Raw genomic sequence first — 19,388 nt, 5'->3', positions numbered from 1 at the left:
CACATACACTACTTTGATGCTGAGCAACATAAATTTCTCTTTAGTATTGGTGCCTTGAGGTGCATGTTAATTTTTGTCTTTTTTTTAGTGCCTTGCTTCTCAGATACGTGCTAAATTTCTCATTTTTAGTGCCTCGTGCATCTAGGGACCTTTTCTTGTCTTGTTTCTTTCCTTTTCCACCCTGTGCTACAAAATATTCTTTATTTTTTAATGCTTGGCACTGATGAGATATATTCTTTAAAATTTATGGACAATATTGAGTTTTGTTTTGCAATTATTTTTTATTTTTAAGTGGTGCAGGTTTTTTTTTTTGCTTGTTTTTGTTTTTTGACTCCTTACATGATACTTACGAAGTTTTTCCTTTTTTGACTTCTTGGCTCCCTAAAGCCCATCTCAAAACCTACATCATTTTTTACTTTTCTTTTTCTCTGTTAACCTCTGGGGTATTTTATTACTAATTTGTTTATTCATTTATTCTTTTTGAATGTATCTATTTTCTTTAATAAAAAAGATAGCTATTAAGGTAGATAATAAGCTAAGCTTTATGTTACATTTCTTTTCTTTCTTTTTTCCTCTGACATGCTCTACATATATCCATATATTCTATTCACAGTGCCTGGAGCTCCTCCTCGTAAGTTGGAGGTCGAAGCTATAAACTCGACGGCTATCCGCGTGACGTGGAAACCACCGCTCTCTGGAAAACAGCACGGTCAGATCCGAGGATATCAGGTGATTTACTCTCGACTAGAGAACGGAGAACCACGAGGGCATCCGAACATCATGGATGTAGCGCTGCCTGAAGCTCAGGTAAGAACGTCGACCAAAAATAGATTATTATTTTATTTTATAACGCGCTATATTTCACCAACAGGGGGCGGTGTATAATCTCACCATATTATCACAATTTTTTTTCTCCTTGAGTCTGCATTTTTCTTGCTACGTGTTTGGTTTTTTTTTTTCACTGAAGCAAAACATTGGTGGCCTTTTCGAGGACCCTTTTTATCCACAGGCTTTAATGCATATGCACTGCCTTGTTCCCGTATATGCTGGAGTTGTTTTTTTTTCTCCCCCCGACTCATATTGCATTAAAATGAGGACATTTGACAACAGCCTGAAGAAACGAGTGTGTGCCGAGGCGGAGGAGGAGGAGGGAAGACAGTAATCCTTAAGAGGGATTTGGATTTTCATGAATATTTTAAAGCAGGAGATCAGACTCTGGGTTTCTGAGATGTCAGGAAATTCTTGCACACACGGATAACGGAGACTTCTTTAATTTATCTGCACTGGCATATTAATGTTCCTCTCGATCAGAATATCAGCTGAATGCTCGATTGTGATTGGTCAGAAGACGAGGTGTTGATTCATTTTCGAGAACAGCAGCTCTGACTGTAATGCAGCTGCACATCACAGGTTTTTTATTATATTTATATTAACTAAAGTTTTTTTTTATTATATTTCTCCCCTGTAGTAGTTATTTGTTTGTGTGGGCGTTTTAAGTGTGCTTTCTTTCTGAACAAGGCCAAACCTAGAACCTACACACACACACACACACACACACAGTGCCCTGGTTCCAGTGCTAAATTTAATCTAGTGGACAAGTGAACACATGCAGCAGATCCAGCCACCTCAACATCTTAACATCTCTGATGGAGCGGCACGACCGTCACTATATTATTCAGCACCTGTTTTGTTAATATGTTAATGGTGTGTGTGTGTGTGTGTGTGTATCCATCCCACATTTCCTTTCATCCCTGAAATCCACACACCGTGGGTGTGTCCCAAACCACATACCCTGTAGTCTACTGTACGTTGGCATTACAAGCATCTCACTATCATCAGACCACAGTGGGCGTGTCCTAATTCCTTCTCATTCACTGCACTGTGGGCGTGTCCCAAATCACACTCCCTGTGAAGTCACATCTTCATTAGTCCACCGTGGGCGTGTCCCATTGACATTTTATTCACTATGTAGGCTCACCATTATCAGTGCATTGTGGGTGTGTCCCAAACCACAATCCCTATTCACTATATAGGCCATCATGGTTATTTTATACCCTTCTTGCAATGCATTTCATGTGTGCACCAAGGTTTTTTTTTTTCCCCCCACTTTGTTGACTGATGTTAATGGAACAGCCACCAAAATAGTGCACTAGATAGGGTGTAGGGATTAAGTGAGCTTACGCTGACTTTTTGTAGCTCGCATCACTTCGTCTTAGCTTCGGAGTGTGAACGACGTTGAGCACTTTGCTTTCCATGAGGCGTGTCGGCTCTGCTTCAGTGCGGTGTGTGTGTGTGTGTGTGTGTGTGAGAGACCAGGCCGACAGTGTGTAGGGGTTAATGGGATTTCATGCTCGGGGTAACACCGCAGGGGTTTGCGCTGAGAAAATGGGCTCTCGGTCCACGGAGGATTCACTCTCCCTCAGATCAGAACAAAAAGTTTTTAAAGTGTGTGTAGCTTCTGAGCGTAAATGGAATGTGTGTGTGAAATTCAGAGTTCAGAGAGAGAGAGAGTGTGTGTGTGTGTGTGTGTGTGTGTGTGAAGGAAGGTGTTCAGGATGTGTGTCAGTCCTGGATTAGTGTTTTAAAAGGAAGTAATACATTTAATAAATCCACGATGTACTGAACATTTCCTACGTTTCTATCTGTAACTTGTAGAAGTTATTTTAGCCACGCCTCCTCAAATCCAGAGCTATCTACTTGACTCCACCCCTCTTCAGTGCTCTCCACCTGTCAGGTTTCGCACACCTGTCCCTTCAGCTCTCTGAAACAATCCAACTAACCCCGCCCCTCAGGTCTTTGGCACCATCTATCCAGCCCCATATGACCTCTCAGGCTCCGCCCCTTTAGCTTTCTGGAACAATTTCCCTGGCCCCATCCCCTTCAGTTCTTTTGACATTCACCTAGCCTTGATCTATTTCTCCGGAACAGCATTAGCCACACCCATTCACCTTGGCTCCACCTCTTCAGGTTTCTGCTACCAGGGTATGGACTACCCTGTCCTAGCCTGGGCCCGCCCATCCTAAGCATGACGCAACACGAGGGCCTGTTGCGAGCTTAGTCTGGCCAGGCAAGCTATCTCCAGCATTTCCAAGCTTCGGAAAAATCAGGAGCCAATCAACTTTGAGCATCTCCAACGGCCCTGGGTAGAGGCGTGTTCAAGGCAGTGACGTAGTAGAACTGCGACCGGAAGCCATAGATTGTTTACAGAATCATGCTGTATTGAAAGCATTCAACGGGAAGTTCTCATTGAAAACGGAGCAAAGAGCAGCCCTGGAGGTATTTATTGAAAGGAAGGACGTTTTCGCCTTGCTCCCGACCGGCTTCGGTAAGAGTTTAATCTACCAGTTAGCCCCGCAAATCAATGGGGCTCAGCGAGAATCCTATCGTCGCGTCACATACGTCAGAGGAAAGAGTGATGTGATTGGTTTAAGCTTCATCACAGCCTTTTCTGGCTTCGACCAGTAGCAAACTGAGGCATTTCAGGGAGGCGGGTCAACCACGCGCTTTGGGAAACGGTTGGGCTTAATATCTTGGCCAGACCAAATGCTCGGAGAGCTTTGCAGTCGCGTTAGCCAGACTAACCCTGTCCTGTCAGCTCTCTAGAGCCATGCACGTAGCCCCACCCCTTAGCTCTTCAGAGCCATCCACCTGGCTCCACCCTTCTTTAATGTTCTCTGCCTGGCCCTGCCCCCAAAAGCTCTTACTGATCTCCACACAGCCTCGTCCTTTTATCTCTTTGGTATGATCCACCAGACCCCACCCTCAAACCTCTCTTCTTTTTCAGAGACATTTTCCAGGCCCCACCCCCTTAGTTCTTTTCATGTGATCCACCAGACCTCGCTCTCGTACTCTTAGCTCCACCCCATTATTGCTCTAGCTATCTATCCTCATGCACTTAGCTCCATCCAATTGGTTCCCCACATACCTCCACCTGGCCACGCCCTCTCCAATTATTGTTTGTTTTGCCTTCTTTAAAATGACTTTAAAGGTCTTACCATAGACACTTTTCCACGTTTCATAAAATCGTAGAATAAAATGGTAACAAAGCAGTGCAGTGGATAAAGAGGAACCTTTGAGGCCACCACTGAGAACCATGTGGGTTTTTTTTCCCCGCATTCTTCACTAATATGAATGTTTTGATTGGCTGAAATCAGGAGAGATGATGACACTGATATCAGCTGGTCATTAGGAGTGTGTATGTGTTACCGTTTAAGCGTAACGTACGTTGTGGGTCACTGTGTGTTATTGTCTTCTCAGGTAAGTCACGATGGTTCATGATGTTCATATTCATGATGCCGTCTTCCCTTGTCTCTGTACACACTCAGCGGACACGTTATCACACGTCTGTACCGTATACGCCACTTCCTAGGTGCACAGTTACTTGCGGCAGCCAAGTTGCTGCTCTGCATAAAAGTATTGGCACCCCTCTACCTGTCACAGGAGTGGGCAAATCATAAGGAGCTTGCCTAGACTAATGATTTGGTTGACCAGATATCTAATTATCAAATCAATACTTGTCTGACATCATCAAAACATGCTTTGTGGAAGTCAGTAAGACGTTTTTACTTTCTCTCACTGGGGAAATTTTGACAGGCTTCCATCACCACAAAGCAGCTTGGAGGAAGAAACTTTGAGACTCAATATGGAACCCGTCCTCTTGTGGGTGATGCCGGATTGTGCGATTTATAAATCTTCTATAGGGACAGAAAAGGAAAAGCAAACAATACTAAGTGAAATTTTTTTGTGAGTAAGACTCCTGGGCTGATTACAGGAGTGAACAGTGTCCTGTTTACACCTACAGGAAGATGTATATGAGTGTCCTAGACATCATAAAATGGCCGCTGAGTGTGTATAATGTAAACGTTCCCTCCCTCTTTCTCTAACATTCACAGTTTTAGGATAATGTCTTATCTAATGTTATTCCTCCGTATCCCCCCCTCTACTTTTCATTAGTAGTCATACCAGTTGAAAAGTAGCCATGCTTTTTTCCTTCCATCAGTAGTGTCCTTTATTCACTCGTTTTCCCTCCTTCCTTCCCTCCCGTGTGTGTGTTTGTGTCATTTCTCCGCTCAGTGGAACATTGAGGACACCACCGAATATGTGAGTAACTTGAGTGTGAGCCGGGGTGTGCGGCATCGGGACACGCTGTGTGTTCTTGCTTCCTTGTGTGTTTGTGTGGTGTGTGATGTGCTTCCTCTTTTTGCCTTTGACTGGGAACTAACACACCTCTCCATTAGGGCGGGGCCAGCGGTTTGAGTGTGTGTGTGCTTACAAACAGCATGAATGTGATGCCTAAAGTGGCATTTGAAGTGAGTGTATACACAATATACCCAAAAACCACATCATTATACAGCCGTGTGTAAACCTCAAACAGAACAGTTTTTTCCCAGATGGAACATTACCGTAATTACTGGACTAGAGCGCCTACCGTAAATGCTGTACTAAATAATTATTAGAGCAGGCTGGAATTTTGTGGAATGCAAAAAAAAAAAGGCACAGGCGTGTAAAGTTTTCACTAAAATATCACTTTGTGATACACGAGTACAGGATGGTGCAGATGCTAGAGGACAAATTCCACCTTGGAGTCCAGAAAAGATGGTGTGTGTGTGTGTGTGTGTGTGTGTGTGTGAGAGAGAGAGAGTGGTTATGTAATACAAGCTGAGTCAGAATACGACAGACTCGTCTCTGGTTAGACAAAAAAAATCCTCTTAGCGCTGAGAAGAAAATAGGGCGGAGCCGAGAAGACCGCGCATCACCAGCTCGCTCAGATTTCAAAGCAGATTTTCATTAATGCTAATGTGGATAAAACGGATGAAACATGAGCATCAGTAAACGTCAGAACTTTAAAGAGAAGCAGCTCGTAAAGCTTCTCGTGCTTGGGGTTAAAATCCTCAGACTCTCAGTGTTTCACAGCAAAAGCCCGAAGTTCAGCCGGGTTTAGTGATTCGTTGATTGTAGACACCATTCCGATGTCATGTGACAGACGTCCTCCATCACTTAATTTATTCCATCAGTCAGCCATGTTGTGAAAGCAGGGTGTCAGCTGCCTAATGAGGGCACTAATGAAGTGTGACCGTACGATGCACCGCTGAGTGAACGCACCCGGCTTGTTTTTACCCCTCACACTCTCTCTCACACACACACACACACACACACACAGACAGACAGGCAGGCAGTGAATCTGCAGAATTTTCTGATTCCAAACATTTGCTCATTTGATTAATTTCTTCTTCAATCAGCAAAAACAACATGATTTACACCTGCAGTTTATACAATGCTAAACCGCTAGCTACTCGTTAGCTACATGAGCCGCGCTGATTGATTTGTGGCTCATCAGCTACACGGTGATCGAGTTTTAGAGCTTTAACAGTGATGAAATAGCTGCGTTTCTGAGCAATAGTCATCACAAATGTGATTAACACACCTTCATCTCTTCTCTGATGTTAAATTTTGTTTACATGGTTGATGTAGATTAGCTATACACTACCGTTCAAAAGTTTGGGGTCACTTTGAAATGTCCTTATTTTTGAAAGAAAAGCACTGTTCTTTTCAATGCAGATCACTTTAAACTAATCAGAAATCCACTCTCTACATTGCTAATGTGGTAAATGACTATTCTAGCTGCAAATGTCTGGTTTTTGGTGCAATATCTCCATAGGTGTATAGAGGCCCATTTCCAGCAACTCTCACTCCAGTGTTCTAATGGTACAATGTGTTTGCTCATTGCCTCAGAAGGCTAATGGATGATTAGAAAACCCTTGTACAATCATGTTAGCACAGCTGAAAACAGTTGAGCTCTTTAGAGAAGCTATAAAACTGACCTTCCTTTGAGCAGATTGAGTTTCTGGAGCATCACATTTGTGGGGTCGATTAAATGCTCAAAATGGCCAGAAAAATGTCTCGACTATATTTTCTATTCATTTTACAACTTATGGTGGGAAATAAAAGTGTGACTTTTCATGGAAAACACTAAATTGTCTGGGTGACCCCAAACTTTTGAACGGTAGTGTAGATGTAATTGCAGCTAACGATTTGATAAAAGTGTATAATCTCATACGGTACGACTCCCAAAGTCATTTCTGTATAGGAAACGTGATATGATGTGTGATGATGTACACGAGGAGGTTCGCTCACGGTTTGTCGGCTCTACAGCAGTGTTGCGTTTAAATAAAAAAAAATAATAAAAAAATTAATTATTAAAAAAAGTTATAAATAATATGAAATAATTTGTTTATTGTGAATAAAAAAATAATGTGAACTGAAATACTTTTAAAAACTGACAAATCTTTGAAAAAAGATTTTAAAAATTAATTAATGGCATACATAAATGTAAAAAATGGTTTTTTTTTTTAAATCGCAGTATCTTGGAGAATCCTTATTGCTAAATAATAGTTTAGAAGAATACAATAAAGTGACTGTTAAAAGTTAAACGTAGCAAGCGACAAAGCGACAGTCTTTATTTTCTACGTGATGAACGTGGAGATTTTCTCAATTCTATGCAAATTAGGTGTGAATTTAATGATTATAAAGCGACAAATCTGAGTAATTCTCTTGAGCGATTCTTTGGACTGATCCTGCAGCGACGGTTCTTCGGTTCCCTGCTCGCTACTTTAGTTCTCATTACACCTGTATAGAGACATTATGGGGGAACAAAAAAGTAGGACTCCAGGTGTGTTCTGTTCCCGGTGCTTTACCTCCATCTCTCATTATTCATTGGTGTGTGTGTGTGTGTGTGTGTTTGTGTTCATGCTGCCGCTTGTGTGTGATGTGTGTGTTCTCCGCCAAGCTGCTTTTGTTCCAGCGTTCGGTCGATTCCAGCCACCGTGTGTGTCATTGTTCTGTCGCTCTGTAATTAACTCGGTCACATCGATCAAACTCCGCCCTCATGAGAAGGTGGAACGAGTTTGATCGTTGAAAAATAAGACGAGTTTGAGGGTTTGTTTGGTTTTTTTTTAAGAGGACGTTTTGAGTCAATTCAGAAATTGAATGACGTTTTAAATGAAACGTTAGTGACCACAAACTAATGCTTATTATTTGAAGTTGATTTCACTCCCGTCTCTGCACAGCTGCTTAATTACTCAGGATATTCTGGAAATGTTTGTTTGTTTTCACATTCTTTCTTTGTCGTCACCACGTTGTACTGATTTACATTCCGGATTATTCTCCGTACATTTTTGTTTTGTGGAAGCGTTAAATAGTTAAACAAAGACGATACAAGATTAAAAATGTCCGACTGAACCGCTGCTGCAACTAAAGAAGCTTTTTTAAGGGTGTATTCAGACCAGGATAGTTCGATAGTTCACTTGCTTTGGTCCGAACCAAATGTTTTTTTTATTTTTTCATTTTGGTGCGGTTCGCTTTCACACTGTACATTTTAGTAAGCGGACCAAAATCTGTCAACAAAGCCACGCGCCCTGAGGTCGTTCAGCTATTGGTCAGAGACGACACGCGCACAAAGCGCTGTTCTGGGGAGCGCGTGAACCCCTTCTCCTTCATTTTCTCACTGAATACAGCAAACACGTCGGCATTTTTGTGTGTTCTCTCCAAAAGCTCAGATATGTGGACATCTGCCCATATATCCACAAGGGCACGCGTTTCTTCCTCGGCCCACGTTTGCCCCCTACTCATTTTTTGTACTCTGTAGTCTAGCCTACCACTGGGCTGAATGACTGAACGACTGTTGTAAGGTTCCCTTGACAACCGAAACAGTGTTTGCACTTTGCGGTGGAGTGTCAAGACTCTGTTTCCCATAATGCTCGACAAACGACGGAAGCTCCCGAGGTACAAAAAAGCAAAACTGTCGGATTAGGTCCGGTCTGCTTTCACACCTCCAAAAGGTCCGCACCAGGGTTCCTTTGGTCCAGACCGAGTCCGACCTTGCAGCTCGGTCTCGGTCCGCTTGTTTGGTCCGGACCAGAGTTCTGTGGTTTGTATTCAGACCAACCCAAAAGGTCCGGACCAAGGGAAATTTGGTTCGTTTGGTCCGGACCAAACAACGTAGGTGTGAATACGTCCTAAGTCTGGTCCTTTTTTTTTTAAATTCAATATCATAATATGACTATAATGCACATTTATTTATTGAATAATAAATAGCCGAATTTTTTTTTTTTAAGATTTTTTTGGGGGCTTTTTTTCACCTTTAATGGATAGGACAGTGTAGAGACAGGAAATGAGCGGGAGAGAGATGGGGAGGGATCGGGAAACAACCTCGGGTCGGAATCGAACCCAGGTCCCCGGATTTACGGTATGGCGCCTTATCCACCTGAGCCACGACGCCCCCATAAATAGCTGAATTTTAATTATAATCCTTTATTTAGCGCTGTGTCCATGTTCTTTTTATTTATTTATTTTTTGTGTATGCTGGTAGTTTAACTTTTCTCCGTTGCCATATTTCCGGCCTGTCACGCGGCTTTTACCTTTTTTTGCTTTTTTAATTGCGCGTTAAGAACAAAAAGAACAAAAACAAATCAAATAGCAAATGAATCTGAAGAATGACTCAATCAGATTCACAGAGGGACTAATGGGCCTGAAAACCTTCTCGAAGTTATGGCAGAAGGTTATTTTGCTAGCATTAGGTTACTACAGGGCTTTCTTTTAACTAACCCGTCTAACTGGAGACTCCTCATATTTTTTTTTTTAAACTCATGATAACTGAAGTTATTATTCAGAATGCTGTGAATTTCCAGAATGAATCCGCTGTTAGAGAGACAAATCCTACGACATGAAGCGTTTGAAAAGTTTTCTGCGTCCTCTTAAAGAAAACGTCTCTGACAGAACTCTGCCACAGATGGTCCGGTTCCTCTGGTTGCTGTCTGTGTGGTTTGGAAAAGAAAGAAAAGATCTTCCAGTGGTGGAAAGTGTGTGTTTTCGAAGCCTTTAGAGCCATCAGAGCCGAGTGTCCAGCGCCGACCGGGCCGGTTCAGAAAGTCTGATGGTTTTAAACCCGGGTTTGTGTTGAAAAGGGGGCGTGTCTGTGTGTGTCCTTGTATCGGCGGGTCGGGTGCCGGGTTATTCAGGGCTCAAGCGTTTTTTGTTTAACAGGAAGCCATCATCTCTGGCCTGATCTCGGAGACATCGTACTCGGTTACGGTTGCGGCGTACACCACCAGAGGAGACGGAGCGCGGAGCAAAGCCAAGGTCATCAAAACCACAGGAGCAGGTACGATAGTAATAATAATAATAATAATAATAATGCAGACCAATAATCCCTGACCACGATATAAAATATTATTTTAAAAAATCAAATAATTACATAATTATTTATGTAATTGTGTACTTTTTATTACAAATAAATAAATAGACAAACAAATAAATAAATATACATTTTCTAATAATTAAGAAAATAATAACTTGTTCCTGTTTCTTTTTGTCACATTTGATAATTTTCCAGATCACTGAAAATCACACACAAAAAAAATCAAAGCATAAATCATTAAATTAAAAAAAAGTCTTATTTGATTACATTTTGTATTTGTTGTTGTATTTTCTTTTTTTTATGACCCAAAAAATTAAAACTGTCTCTAATGAACCTGAAATATTTAATTTACATGTACAGATCACATTCAGGACGTTTTGACCTGAAACTACCAGAGGGTTTTTTTTTTAAATAAATAAATAAAACTATAATATAAATATGATTTCCAGTCCTAGTAATTGAGGCAGCGATAAGACGTATCTTTTCTTAGATAAATGTTATGATGTAAACATGCGAGGATGGCATTTTCTGCACAATAAAACAATCAAGAGCTGAATAATATAATAAAAATGATCTTAACTTTGTGTTTGAAACAGCAGACCTCTGACTAAAAGCCAAAGTCTGGAACGCTGGAAGAATTAAAGTCTCAGAACGATGAGTCATGCTGTTAAACTGTGTTAAAGCCGTCTTATACGAAGTGTCTGTAACAGCAGGTCTATGAAAAAAATCTTCGCCATAAACAGAGTAACGTGGCTCTCGAGTTTTCCCGAAAAGGCCATAAAAAAAAAACCTCAGAACAGTAATTCATGCTGCGAATATGAATAAAAATGGTCTTAAATGAAGTCAGGCAGAGTGGAGCTAAAGTGCAAGACCTTCACCAGATGCTTCTGCGTTAACTGCCTGAAGTTAGACGTCTCGAGCTGTTTAAAAACAAACAAACAAAAAAAACCATCTGGTTCCCAACAATCATGCCATCCAGGATTAAACTCTGGGGCCTTAATCAATAGAGACCACGAGAAGGTTCGGTTCTGAGAATGCAATTTTTGCCCCACACGGTATAATTTGTCAGCCGTAATCTTTGGTTGCTAAGCAACATAATGGATGTTAGAGATTGGGGTGTTCCAGGAACGGAACAGTGGTTTATACGCCAATATTTTCAAGCATGTCTGATTTTCTCGCCGATGAACTGATCAGGGATGAGAAACAGCCAATGAGAGTCCGAGAGGAAATCAACTCCATCTGCTTGAACTTCTCAATACGTTCCTCTTGTAAATTCCTCTCCTGTTCCACCTTACAGTCCCCAGTGAGCCTTCTGTGATGCATTTGAGGTCTTAATTGTATATATGGACCCCAGGAAGGATAGCAATAAAGCGCTAAATGTGATTAAAATGGCCTTAAATGAAGTCAGACTCGCTGTCTCTGAAACAGTAGGCCTCTAAATCGAAACCCGAGTCTGAAACTCTTCAGGGAGCTCCAGGAAGATTAACTTCCCCCAATGCAACAGCTAATGGAGATCCTAATAAAGTCTAATAAAACTGTAAATGGTATTAAAATGGCCTTAAATGAAGTCAGGCGTCCAGTCTCTGAAACGGTGGGTGTCTAGGAAAAAAAAAATTGTGGCACAAAAAACTAAAATGCTTCCAAGTACTCATAAAAGAAAGAAGTGAGGCATGCTGCTGAATGGAATTCAAATGGTCTTTGATTAGCAATTAAACAAAGAGTGGTATTAAAGTGGTATTAAATGACGTCAGACTCTCAGTCAGGCTGTAATTGGAGCCGGAACCAGTCATTAAAACCAGACACGAACGCAGCATTTTCTCAGCTGCTAAATATATATTTAATATTGCTAATAATTATCAAAGTTAAGTGGCTGGTAGCAAAGTGTTCAGACAGGATATTGATACCGTGATTAGTCTGCAGTGATATAAGGATAGTCTGTGAAGTCTGACTTTACAAACTCAACACTTTGGAAGGTGAAGTCTGGAACAAACAGAAGACATGTGAGGCCTTGAACTCAAACCTGCCTTAGCTCGTTAAACATCCTAATCCCTTAATTTGTCCATGTAGTGAGCCAGTTAAGTCTTAATGACCGTCGCTTCAGCAGTGCTTCTTTTTCACTTTTCCCCACAGCACCCAGAGAACCCACAGTCAGACGTTCTAAGTCGTAATTTTATCTTGACCTCAGGACAGATCGCAATAAAGTATTAAACAGGATTAAAATGGGCTTAAATGAAGTCAGACGTACTCTTTCTCAAACACTGGAACACAAAATGAAGACCAAAGTTAGAAACCTTTAAGATTTAAGAGACCATGGAAGACTTGGCTTTGGCTAAAGCAACATCTAATGGGGGAGTTTTAGCATTAGCAATAACATGTAGCCCTTGTAAAGAGAATTGAAACTGAATCATTTTTTTTTAAACACGTTACTTTTAATGTTTAACGTGACCACATTTTGGATTAAGCCTTCTCTTCGGTCGTATTTCTTCTTCTTCTCCACCGTTTCCTTGCTTGCAGTTCCGGGTAGGCCCACCATGCTCATTAGTATCACAGTGGGCAACACCGCCCTCATCCAGTGGCAGCCTCCGAAGGACATGCCGGGCGAGCTGATTGGTTACCGTCTACGCTACAAACGTGCAGATGAGGAAAAATTCACGGTGCATAATTTTGGGAGCAAGGACGACCACTACACGGCGACGGGTCTCTTCAAGGGTGCCACCTACAGCTTCCACTTGAGTGCCAAGAACCGCGCAGGCATCGGAGAAGAGTTTGTCAAGAACATAAGCACGCAGGAGGAAATTCCCAGTGGATTCCCGCAGAACCTGAGCGTGGTGGGACTGACCACTACAACCACCCGGCTTACATGGGCGCCCCCAGCCCCGGCAGAGCGGAACGGACGGATCACTCATTACATCATCGTTTATAGAGATATCAACAGCCATCAGAATTGCACCAATCATACATCGGAGACCCACATGATGCTGCATGACCTCCAGCCTGACACCACCTACGACATCCGCATCCAGGCTTTCAACGCCAAGGGGGGTGGACCCTTGAGCCCCAGCATCCAGAGCAGGACCATGGCCACATCACCAGGTTAGTGCTAGCGATAAGAATCCCTACAATGGACTGGTTAATGTTCATCAAGCCAAAATCTTACTTGGCTCCAGTCCGGTGCTTTTTCATCTCACCAAATACAAAACGCCGTAAATCTCCTGAGCTTCACACATTTAATCTGAGCCATGTGTGCATGCAGGACGGTCCAGGGATCTGTTTTATGCACGCACAATGTTTCTTGTCGAACATTAGTAGGGCTAATCTTTCTTTTATCACTTCAAAGTGTGTAGCTAAAGCATACAAGCTTTTTTTTTATTAAAATTTTTTTTGCATTATTATAAAATGACAATTAGTTTGTTTGCACCATTTTCAGCCATGTCGTCATCTTTCAGTATTACTGCTAATGTTAGACAATCTCGTTTTCTTATATATAAATAAATATAGCAGTTGTTTTGCTTTTTTTATGACGTTTATAGTCAGTACAGGAGTAAATTTTTAACTCTTTCTTAAGTGCGTGAAAGTTGCTGATCAATGACGTAAATTCCCTAAAGTAACTTCAAAGTAGTTCTAATGATGCGTTAAAGCTAGCTTCTTTTCAGGAAAAATACAAGTGAAAAAGAACATTTGAATATAATTAGTTATTTTAGCTAGTTTCTGATAATCTGTGAATTTATTTTTCTGTTTGTCTTCTTTTTTTTTTATCCGCTAGCTTTCGCAACAAGTTTTGGTGTCAAAACGGTAACGAAGACATCCGTCCTTCTGACCTGGGAGCTTCCAGAGAACTTCAAGTCTCAAGGGCTTTTTAAGGTGCGTAAAGTTTTTAAGTGGTTGATATTTTATAAGGTTTACCTTTTTTAAAGAAAAATATTTTGTACTTGTGTTGCAAGGATACTGAAAGTCAGAGTGTCACTCAGAATCATTTCTTAACAACTACTTCTAACTTTGGGAGGCGGAGCCTGGCATGCTTTGCTTGATTAAATTAAGGAAAGTGGAAAATTACAGTATGTGAATTTTTTCACCCTAGACTTACAAGAGTACTTTGCAAATCAAGTGAGTGTTTCTAATGCATCCGTTTATGGACTGACATCAAGGAAAAGAAAAAAATAGTATAATACTAAAAGCCTGTATAGGAAACTCCATCTCTGATTCTCTAATCAAGATAATTAGGTGGCAAATGCTAAACGTCCGAGGCTTTTAAGCGCTCTTTCTGCAAATTGACTCTGGTTTGAAGGAATCCACAAGCCACAACATTATTCCATCGAGAAACATCTGGGAAATGTTTCCATCATGGTTAGCATGCATTTGGAGAGACTGTACGTCTTCATCACTGCACTGTCCATTACGTTATCCCATTAGCACAGAAAATCCTCTTCCATCTTCTTGAGCAACTGTCTGTCTTTTTTTTGTTTTTTTTCTTACTTAAAGGGGAACTGAAGTCATTTTTAAACTTGTTTTATTTCTTAATGAATGTGTTATTCAATTATGTTTTCGGTTTTATTAACCTTATATCGTTACTCATATTGACAACTCATTGCAATTAAATATTATACTTATCGGCCTATTCGGTTTTTAGCCGTGTTGAATTTAGTTCGTTTGGTCCACGGCAGGCGTCGCTTATCCGCGTGATCTTTACGAGACTTGTGCGAGACTTCTAAACGTGAAGAGTCAGCCAGGTGTCAGTGCCACCATTTTGAAAACTGTTTTCCAAACGAAATATTGCACAAAAACGAGTTTAAATGACGATTACCACCTACTTTTTTCAAACTTTCCTGATTGTTATCAGAACAAACAAAACTTTCAGCTTGATTACATCAGCATTCGAAAGAGGGCGCGCACGTCTTTTGACAACGTTGGCAGATGTTGGTCACTTTCCCTGTGTCCGAAATCGCTCCCTACTCACTATATAGTGAGGACGCCGTTTTGTAGTGCTGTCCGAAACCTTAGCGAGGATTATTTACGCCCTATATAGTGCACTCAAAGTATCCCACAATGCATCACGAAAAGTAGTGTACAACGATGGTCACTAACCAAAGTAATATATCCCATCATGCATTGCGGTCGTGCTGAAAGGAATCAAATTAAAAGTCTCAAATTTGATTTAATAAAAGGCAGCGACAAAGAAGAAAGTATTCAGCCTTGATTTAAAAGAACTGAAAGCTGCAGGTACTTTGTATTGATTAATGTGGGAAATGTTGTTCTTTAATAATTAAAAAATGGAATTGCTGGTAAACTGCTGTGGTATAAGAGGAGTAAAAGTATAAATACTTGAGAATGATAACAGTAACTCCTCTTTACCACGTTGGTTATTTTTCTATAACAGCATGACGCAGCATGTTTTATTCCTTAAGAGCTGATTTTATTTCATAATTTATTAAACGTAATATATAATATATTCTTAATCAGTAATGTTGCGAATTAATAATTTGCAACTAGTACCAATCTGTTTTTACGCACTAATTATTTTTACTATTTTTATTTATTTATTACATTATTTTTTGCCACATTTATTTTCACTTTCAGACACTTTTTAGGATTTTTTATTATATTTTTTATAAAATGACAAACATTAAAGCTTTAATGAATTTTCGGTAAATAAAAGTAAGTGTACATTAATGCCATGACTTTGTGTCCCCTGTGTGTAGATTTTGTACAATCAGCAGAGTGTGGAGGTTCAGGGCAACATGAAGAGGAAGCTGATCACAGGCCTGAAGCCCGATACTAATTACTCGTTTGTGTTGATGAGTCGAGGGAACAGCGCTGGAGGACTGCAGCAGCAAGTCTCCATTCGAACCGCTCCGGATCTCCTCAAAACCAAACCCGTCCTCTTCAAAACCGACGAGAACAATGGAGGAAAAATCACCATCAACCTTCCCAAAGTGGCAACTACAGCACTGATCAGGTCAGGCACAACTCGGAGAAGTGACGCTGGGATCCGGTGGAGAATGTTCTCGCTACACGCTAGCTAAAGTTACCGCAGGAAGTTATTGCTAGCTAAAGTTACCTCTTGAGGTTATTGCTAGCTAATTTTACCACAAGAAGTTATTGCTACATAAAGTTGCCACAGCATTTTTTTTTTTGCTAGCTAAAGTTACCTCAGGAGGTTATTGTTAGCCAAAGTTACCTTGGGAAGTTATTGCGAGCTAAAATTAACATCCATCCATCTTCTACCGCTTATCCGGATCCGGGTTGCGGGGGTAGCAGCCTAAGCAGAGCAGCCCAGACTTCCCTCTCCCCGGCCACCTCCACCAGCTCTTCTGGGGGAATACTGAGGCGTTCCCAGGCCAGCCGAGAGATGTAACCTCTCCAGCGTGTCCTGGGTCTGCCCCGGGGTCTCCTCCCGGTGGGGCATGTCCAGAAAACCTCCCTTGGGAGGCGTCCAGGGGGCATCCTAACAAGGTGCCCGAACCACCTCAGCTGACTCCTTTCGATGTGGAGGAGCAGCGGTTCTACTCTGAGTCTCTCCCGAATGACCGAGCTTCTCACCCTGTCTCTAAGGGAGAGCCCAGCCACCCTGCGGAGAAAACTCATGTATCCGCGATCTCATTCTTTTGGTCACTACCCACAGCTCGTTACCATAGGTGAGAGTGGGAACATAGATGGACCAGGAAATTGAGAGCTTTGCCTTTTGGCTCAGCTCTCTCTTTACCACAACAGACAGGTTTAGCGTCCGCATCACTGTGGACGCTGCCCCGATCCGTCTGTGCAACTCCTGCTGCCCTCTACCCTCACTCGGGAACAAAACCCCGAGATACTTAAACTCCTCCACTTTAGGTAGCAAATCCCCCCTAAAATTACCTCATGAGGTTATTGCAACATAAAGTTACCATAGGAAGTTATTGCTAGTTAATTTTACCACAGGAAGTTATTGCTAGCTAAAGTTACCACAGGAAGTTTTTACTAACTAAAGTTAAATCAGGAGATTATTGCTAGCTAAAATCACCACAGGAAGATATTGCTAAGTAAAGTTACCTCGGAAAGTTATTGCTAGCTGAAGTTACCACAGGAGTTTATTGTTCACTAAAGTTACCAGTAGGAACCACTACAAACCTCTAAAAATAATTTCTGATTTTTTAAAATGTTTTTTTTTAAAGCATGTTGAGTTTCTTTTAATTTGTTCTTGTTGGTGAGTCACTTTTGATATTTGATTTTAAATGTATTTAAGATTTTCTCATTCCGTCTCCATTAGCTTCCGCCATCAAAAACACTCGTCTGGAACTTGGCAATTCACGCAATGCTCATGTTTATCTCTCATCCTGGTACTGACGCTTTTCTTTCATTCGGCTCATTAATTCTGTCGTATAAACCGAGTTTCTGTCCAAAATAAAGTCTGAGGTCAGTCAGGCAGAGACTGCGGTTGCGAGATATGTGTAAAATCCTCACATCGTATGCAAGGAGTTAAGGAAACACACACACACACACACACACACACACAAAAACAAACCACATGCACCTACACACAGATCTTCACACACACATCTGCCAAACTCACTCGCTTTCTCTCTTTCTCTATTCTCTACTTTTTTCCTCTTTTACTTTCCTTATTTTTGTTTTTCACTTTCACTCTCTTTCCTTCTTCTACTGTAACTTTTCCAAAAGCTTTTCTTTTCTCTCTCTTTTTTGTTTTATTTCTTTCTATCCTTCTCTTTTTATTTCTATTTTATTCATTTAGTTGATTTATTATTTTCATTGCTTGGTTTTCATCCGCTTTTTCACTTTCTCTCTAAAGTTACCACGAGCTTTTTGTGATTTAGCGACGTGAAGTTACAGAAGGATATTATAACTAGCTAATGAGTGAAAGTTTCCACAGGAGATTATCTCTCGCTAAAGTTACCTCAGGAGATTATCTCTCGCTAGAGTTACCTCAGGAGATTATCTCTCGCTAGAGTTACCTCAGGAGATTATCTCTCGCTAGAGTTACCTCAGGAGATTATCTCTCGCTAGAGTTACCTCAGGAGATTATCTCTCGCTAGAGTTACCACGGGAGATTATCTCTCGCTAAAGTTTCCACGGGAGATTATCTCTCGCTAAAGTTACCACGGGAGATTATCTCTCGCTAAAGTTTCCACGGGAGATTATCTCTCGCTAAAGTTTCCACGGGAGATTATCTCTCGCTAAAGTTACCACGGGAGATTATCTCTCGCTAAAGTTTCCACGGGAGATTATCTCTCGCTAAAGTTTCCACGGGAGATTATCTCTCGCTAAAGTTTCCACGGGAGATTATCTCTCGCTAAAGTTTCCACGGGAGATTCTCTCTCGCTAAAGTTACCACGGGAGATTATCTCTCGCTAAAGTTTCCACGGGAGATTCTCTCTCGCTAAAGTTACCACGGGAGATTCTCTCTCGCTAAAGTTACCTCAGGAGATTATCTCTCTCTAAAGTTACCTCGGGAGATTATCTCTCTCTAAAGTTACCTCGGGAGATTATCTCTCTCTAAAGTTACCTCGGGAGATTATCTCTCTCTAAAGTTACCTCGGGAGATTCTCTCTCGCTAAAGTTACCACGGGAGATTATCTCTCGCTAAAGTTACCACGGGAGATTGTCTCTCGCTAAAGTTAGCACGGGAGATTATGTCTCGCTAAAGTTACCACGGGAGATTGTCTCTCGCTAAAGTTACCACGGGAGATTATCTCTCGCTAAAGTTACCACGGGAGATTGTCTCTCGCTAAAGTTACCACGGGAGATTATCTCTCGCTAAAGTTACCACGGGAGATTATCTCTCGCTAAAGTTACCACGGGAGATTATCTCTCGCTAAAGTTACCACGGGAGATTATCTCTCGCTAAAGTTTCCACGGGAGATTATCTCTCGCTAAAGTTTCCACGGGAGATTATCTCTCGCTAAAGTTTCCACGGGAGATTATCTCTCGCTAAAGTTTCCACGGGAGATTATCTCTCGCTAAAGTTTCCACGGGAGATTATCTCTCGCTAAAGTTACGTCAGGAGATTCTCTCTCGCTAAAGTTACCTCAGGAGATTATCTCTCTCTAAAGTTACCTCGGGAGATTATCTCTCTCTAAAGTTACCTCGGGAGATTCTCTCTCGCTAAAGTTACCACGGGAGATTATCTCTCGCTAAAGTTACCACGGGAGATTGTCTCTCGCTAAAGTTAGCACGGGAGATTATGTCTCGCTAAAGTTACCAC

At 41.4% G+C, this 19,388-nt stretch overlaps 1 protein-coding gene across 5 annotated transcripts in view; it reads left to right on the top strand.

Moving 5' to 3' along the window:
- ptprfb (protein tyrosine phosphatase receptor type Fb) overlaps positions 1 to 19,388 on the top strand; it is a 202,976-nt gene that overhangs the window by 123,237 nt on the left and 60,351 nt on the right. For 3 of the 5 annotated variants that reach the window (XM_060906533.1, XM_060906536.1, XM_060906534.1), the window contains exons 12-17: positions 614 to 807; positions 5,074 to 5,100; positions 10,042 to 10,159; positions 12,710 to 13,288; positions 13,959 to 14,056; positions 15,892 to 16,148. In XM_060906533.1, the coding sequence (XP_060762516.1) occupies positions 614 to 807; positions 5,074 to 5,100; positions 10,042 to 10,159; positions 12,710 to 13,288; positions 13,959 to 14,056; positions 15,892 to 16,148 (1,273 nt within the window). The remainder of the gene's footprint in view (positions 1 to 613; positions 808 to 5,073; positions 5,101 to 10,041; positions 10,160 to 12,709; positions 13,289 to 13,958; positions 14,057 to 15,891; positions 16,149 to 19,388) is intronic. The other 2 variants (XM_060906535.1, XM_060906537.1) reach the window with 1 other exon arrangement.

This window comes from Neoarius graeffei, chromosome 23 (assembly GCF_027579695.1).
Source record: "Neoarius graeffei isolate fNeoGra1 chromosome 23, fNeoGra1.pri, whole genome shotgun sequence".
Taxonomy (NCBI): Eukaryota; Metazoa; Chordata; class Actinopteri; order Siluriformes; family Ariidae; genus Neoarius; species Neoarius graeffei.
This window is presented reverse-complemented; position numbering and strand designations above follow the sequence as displayed.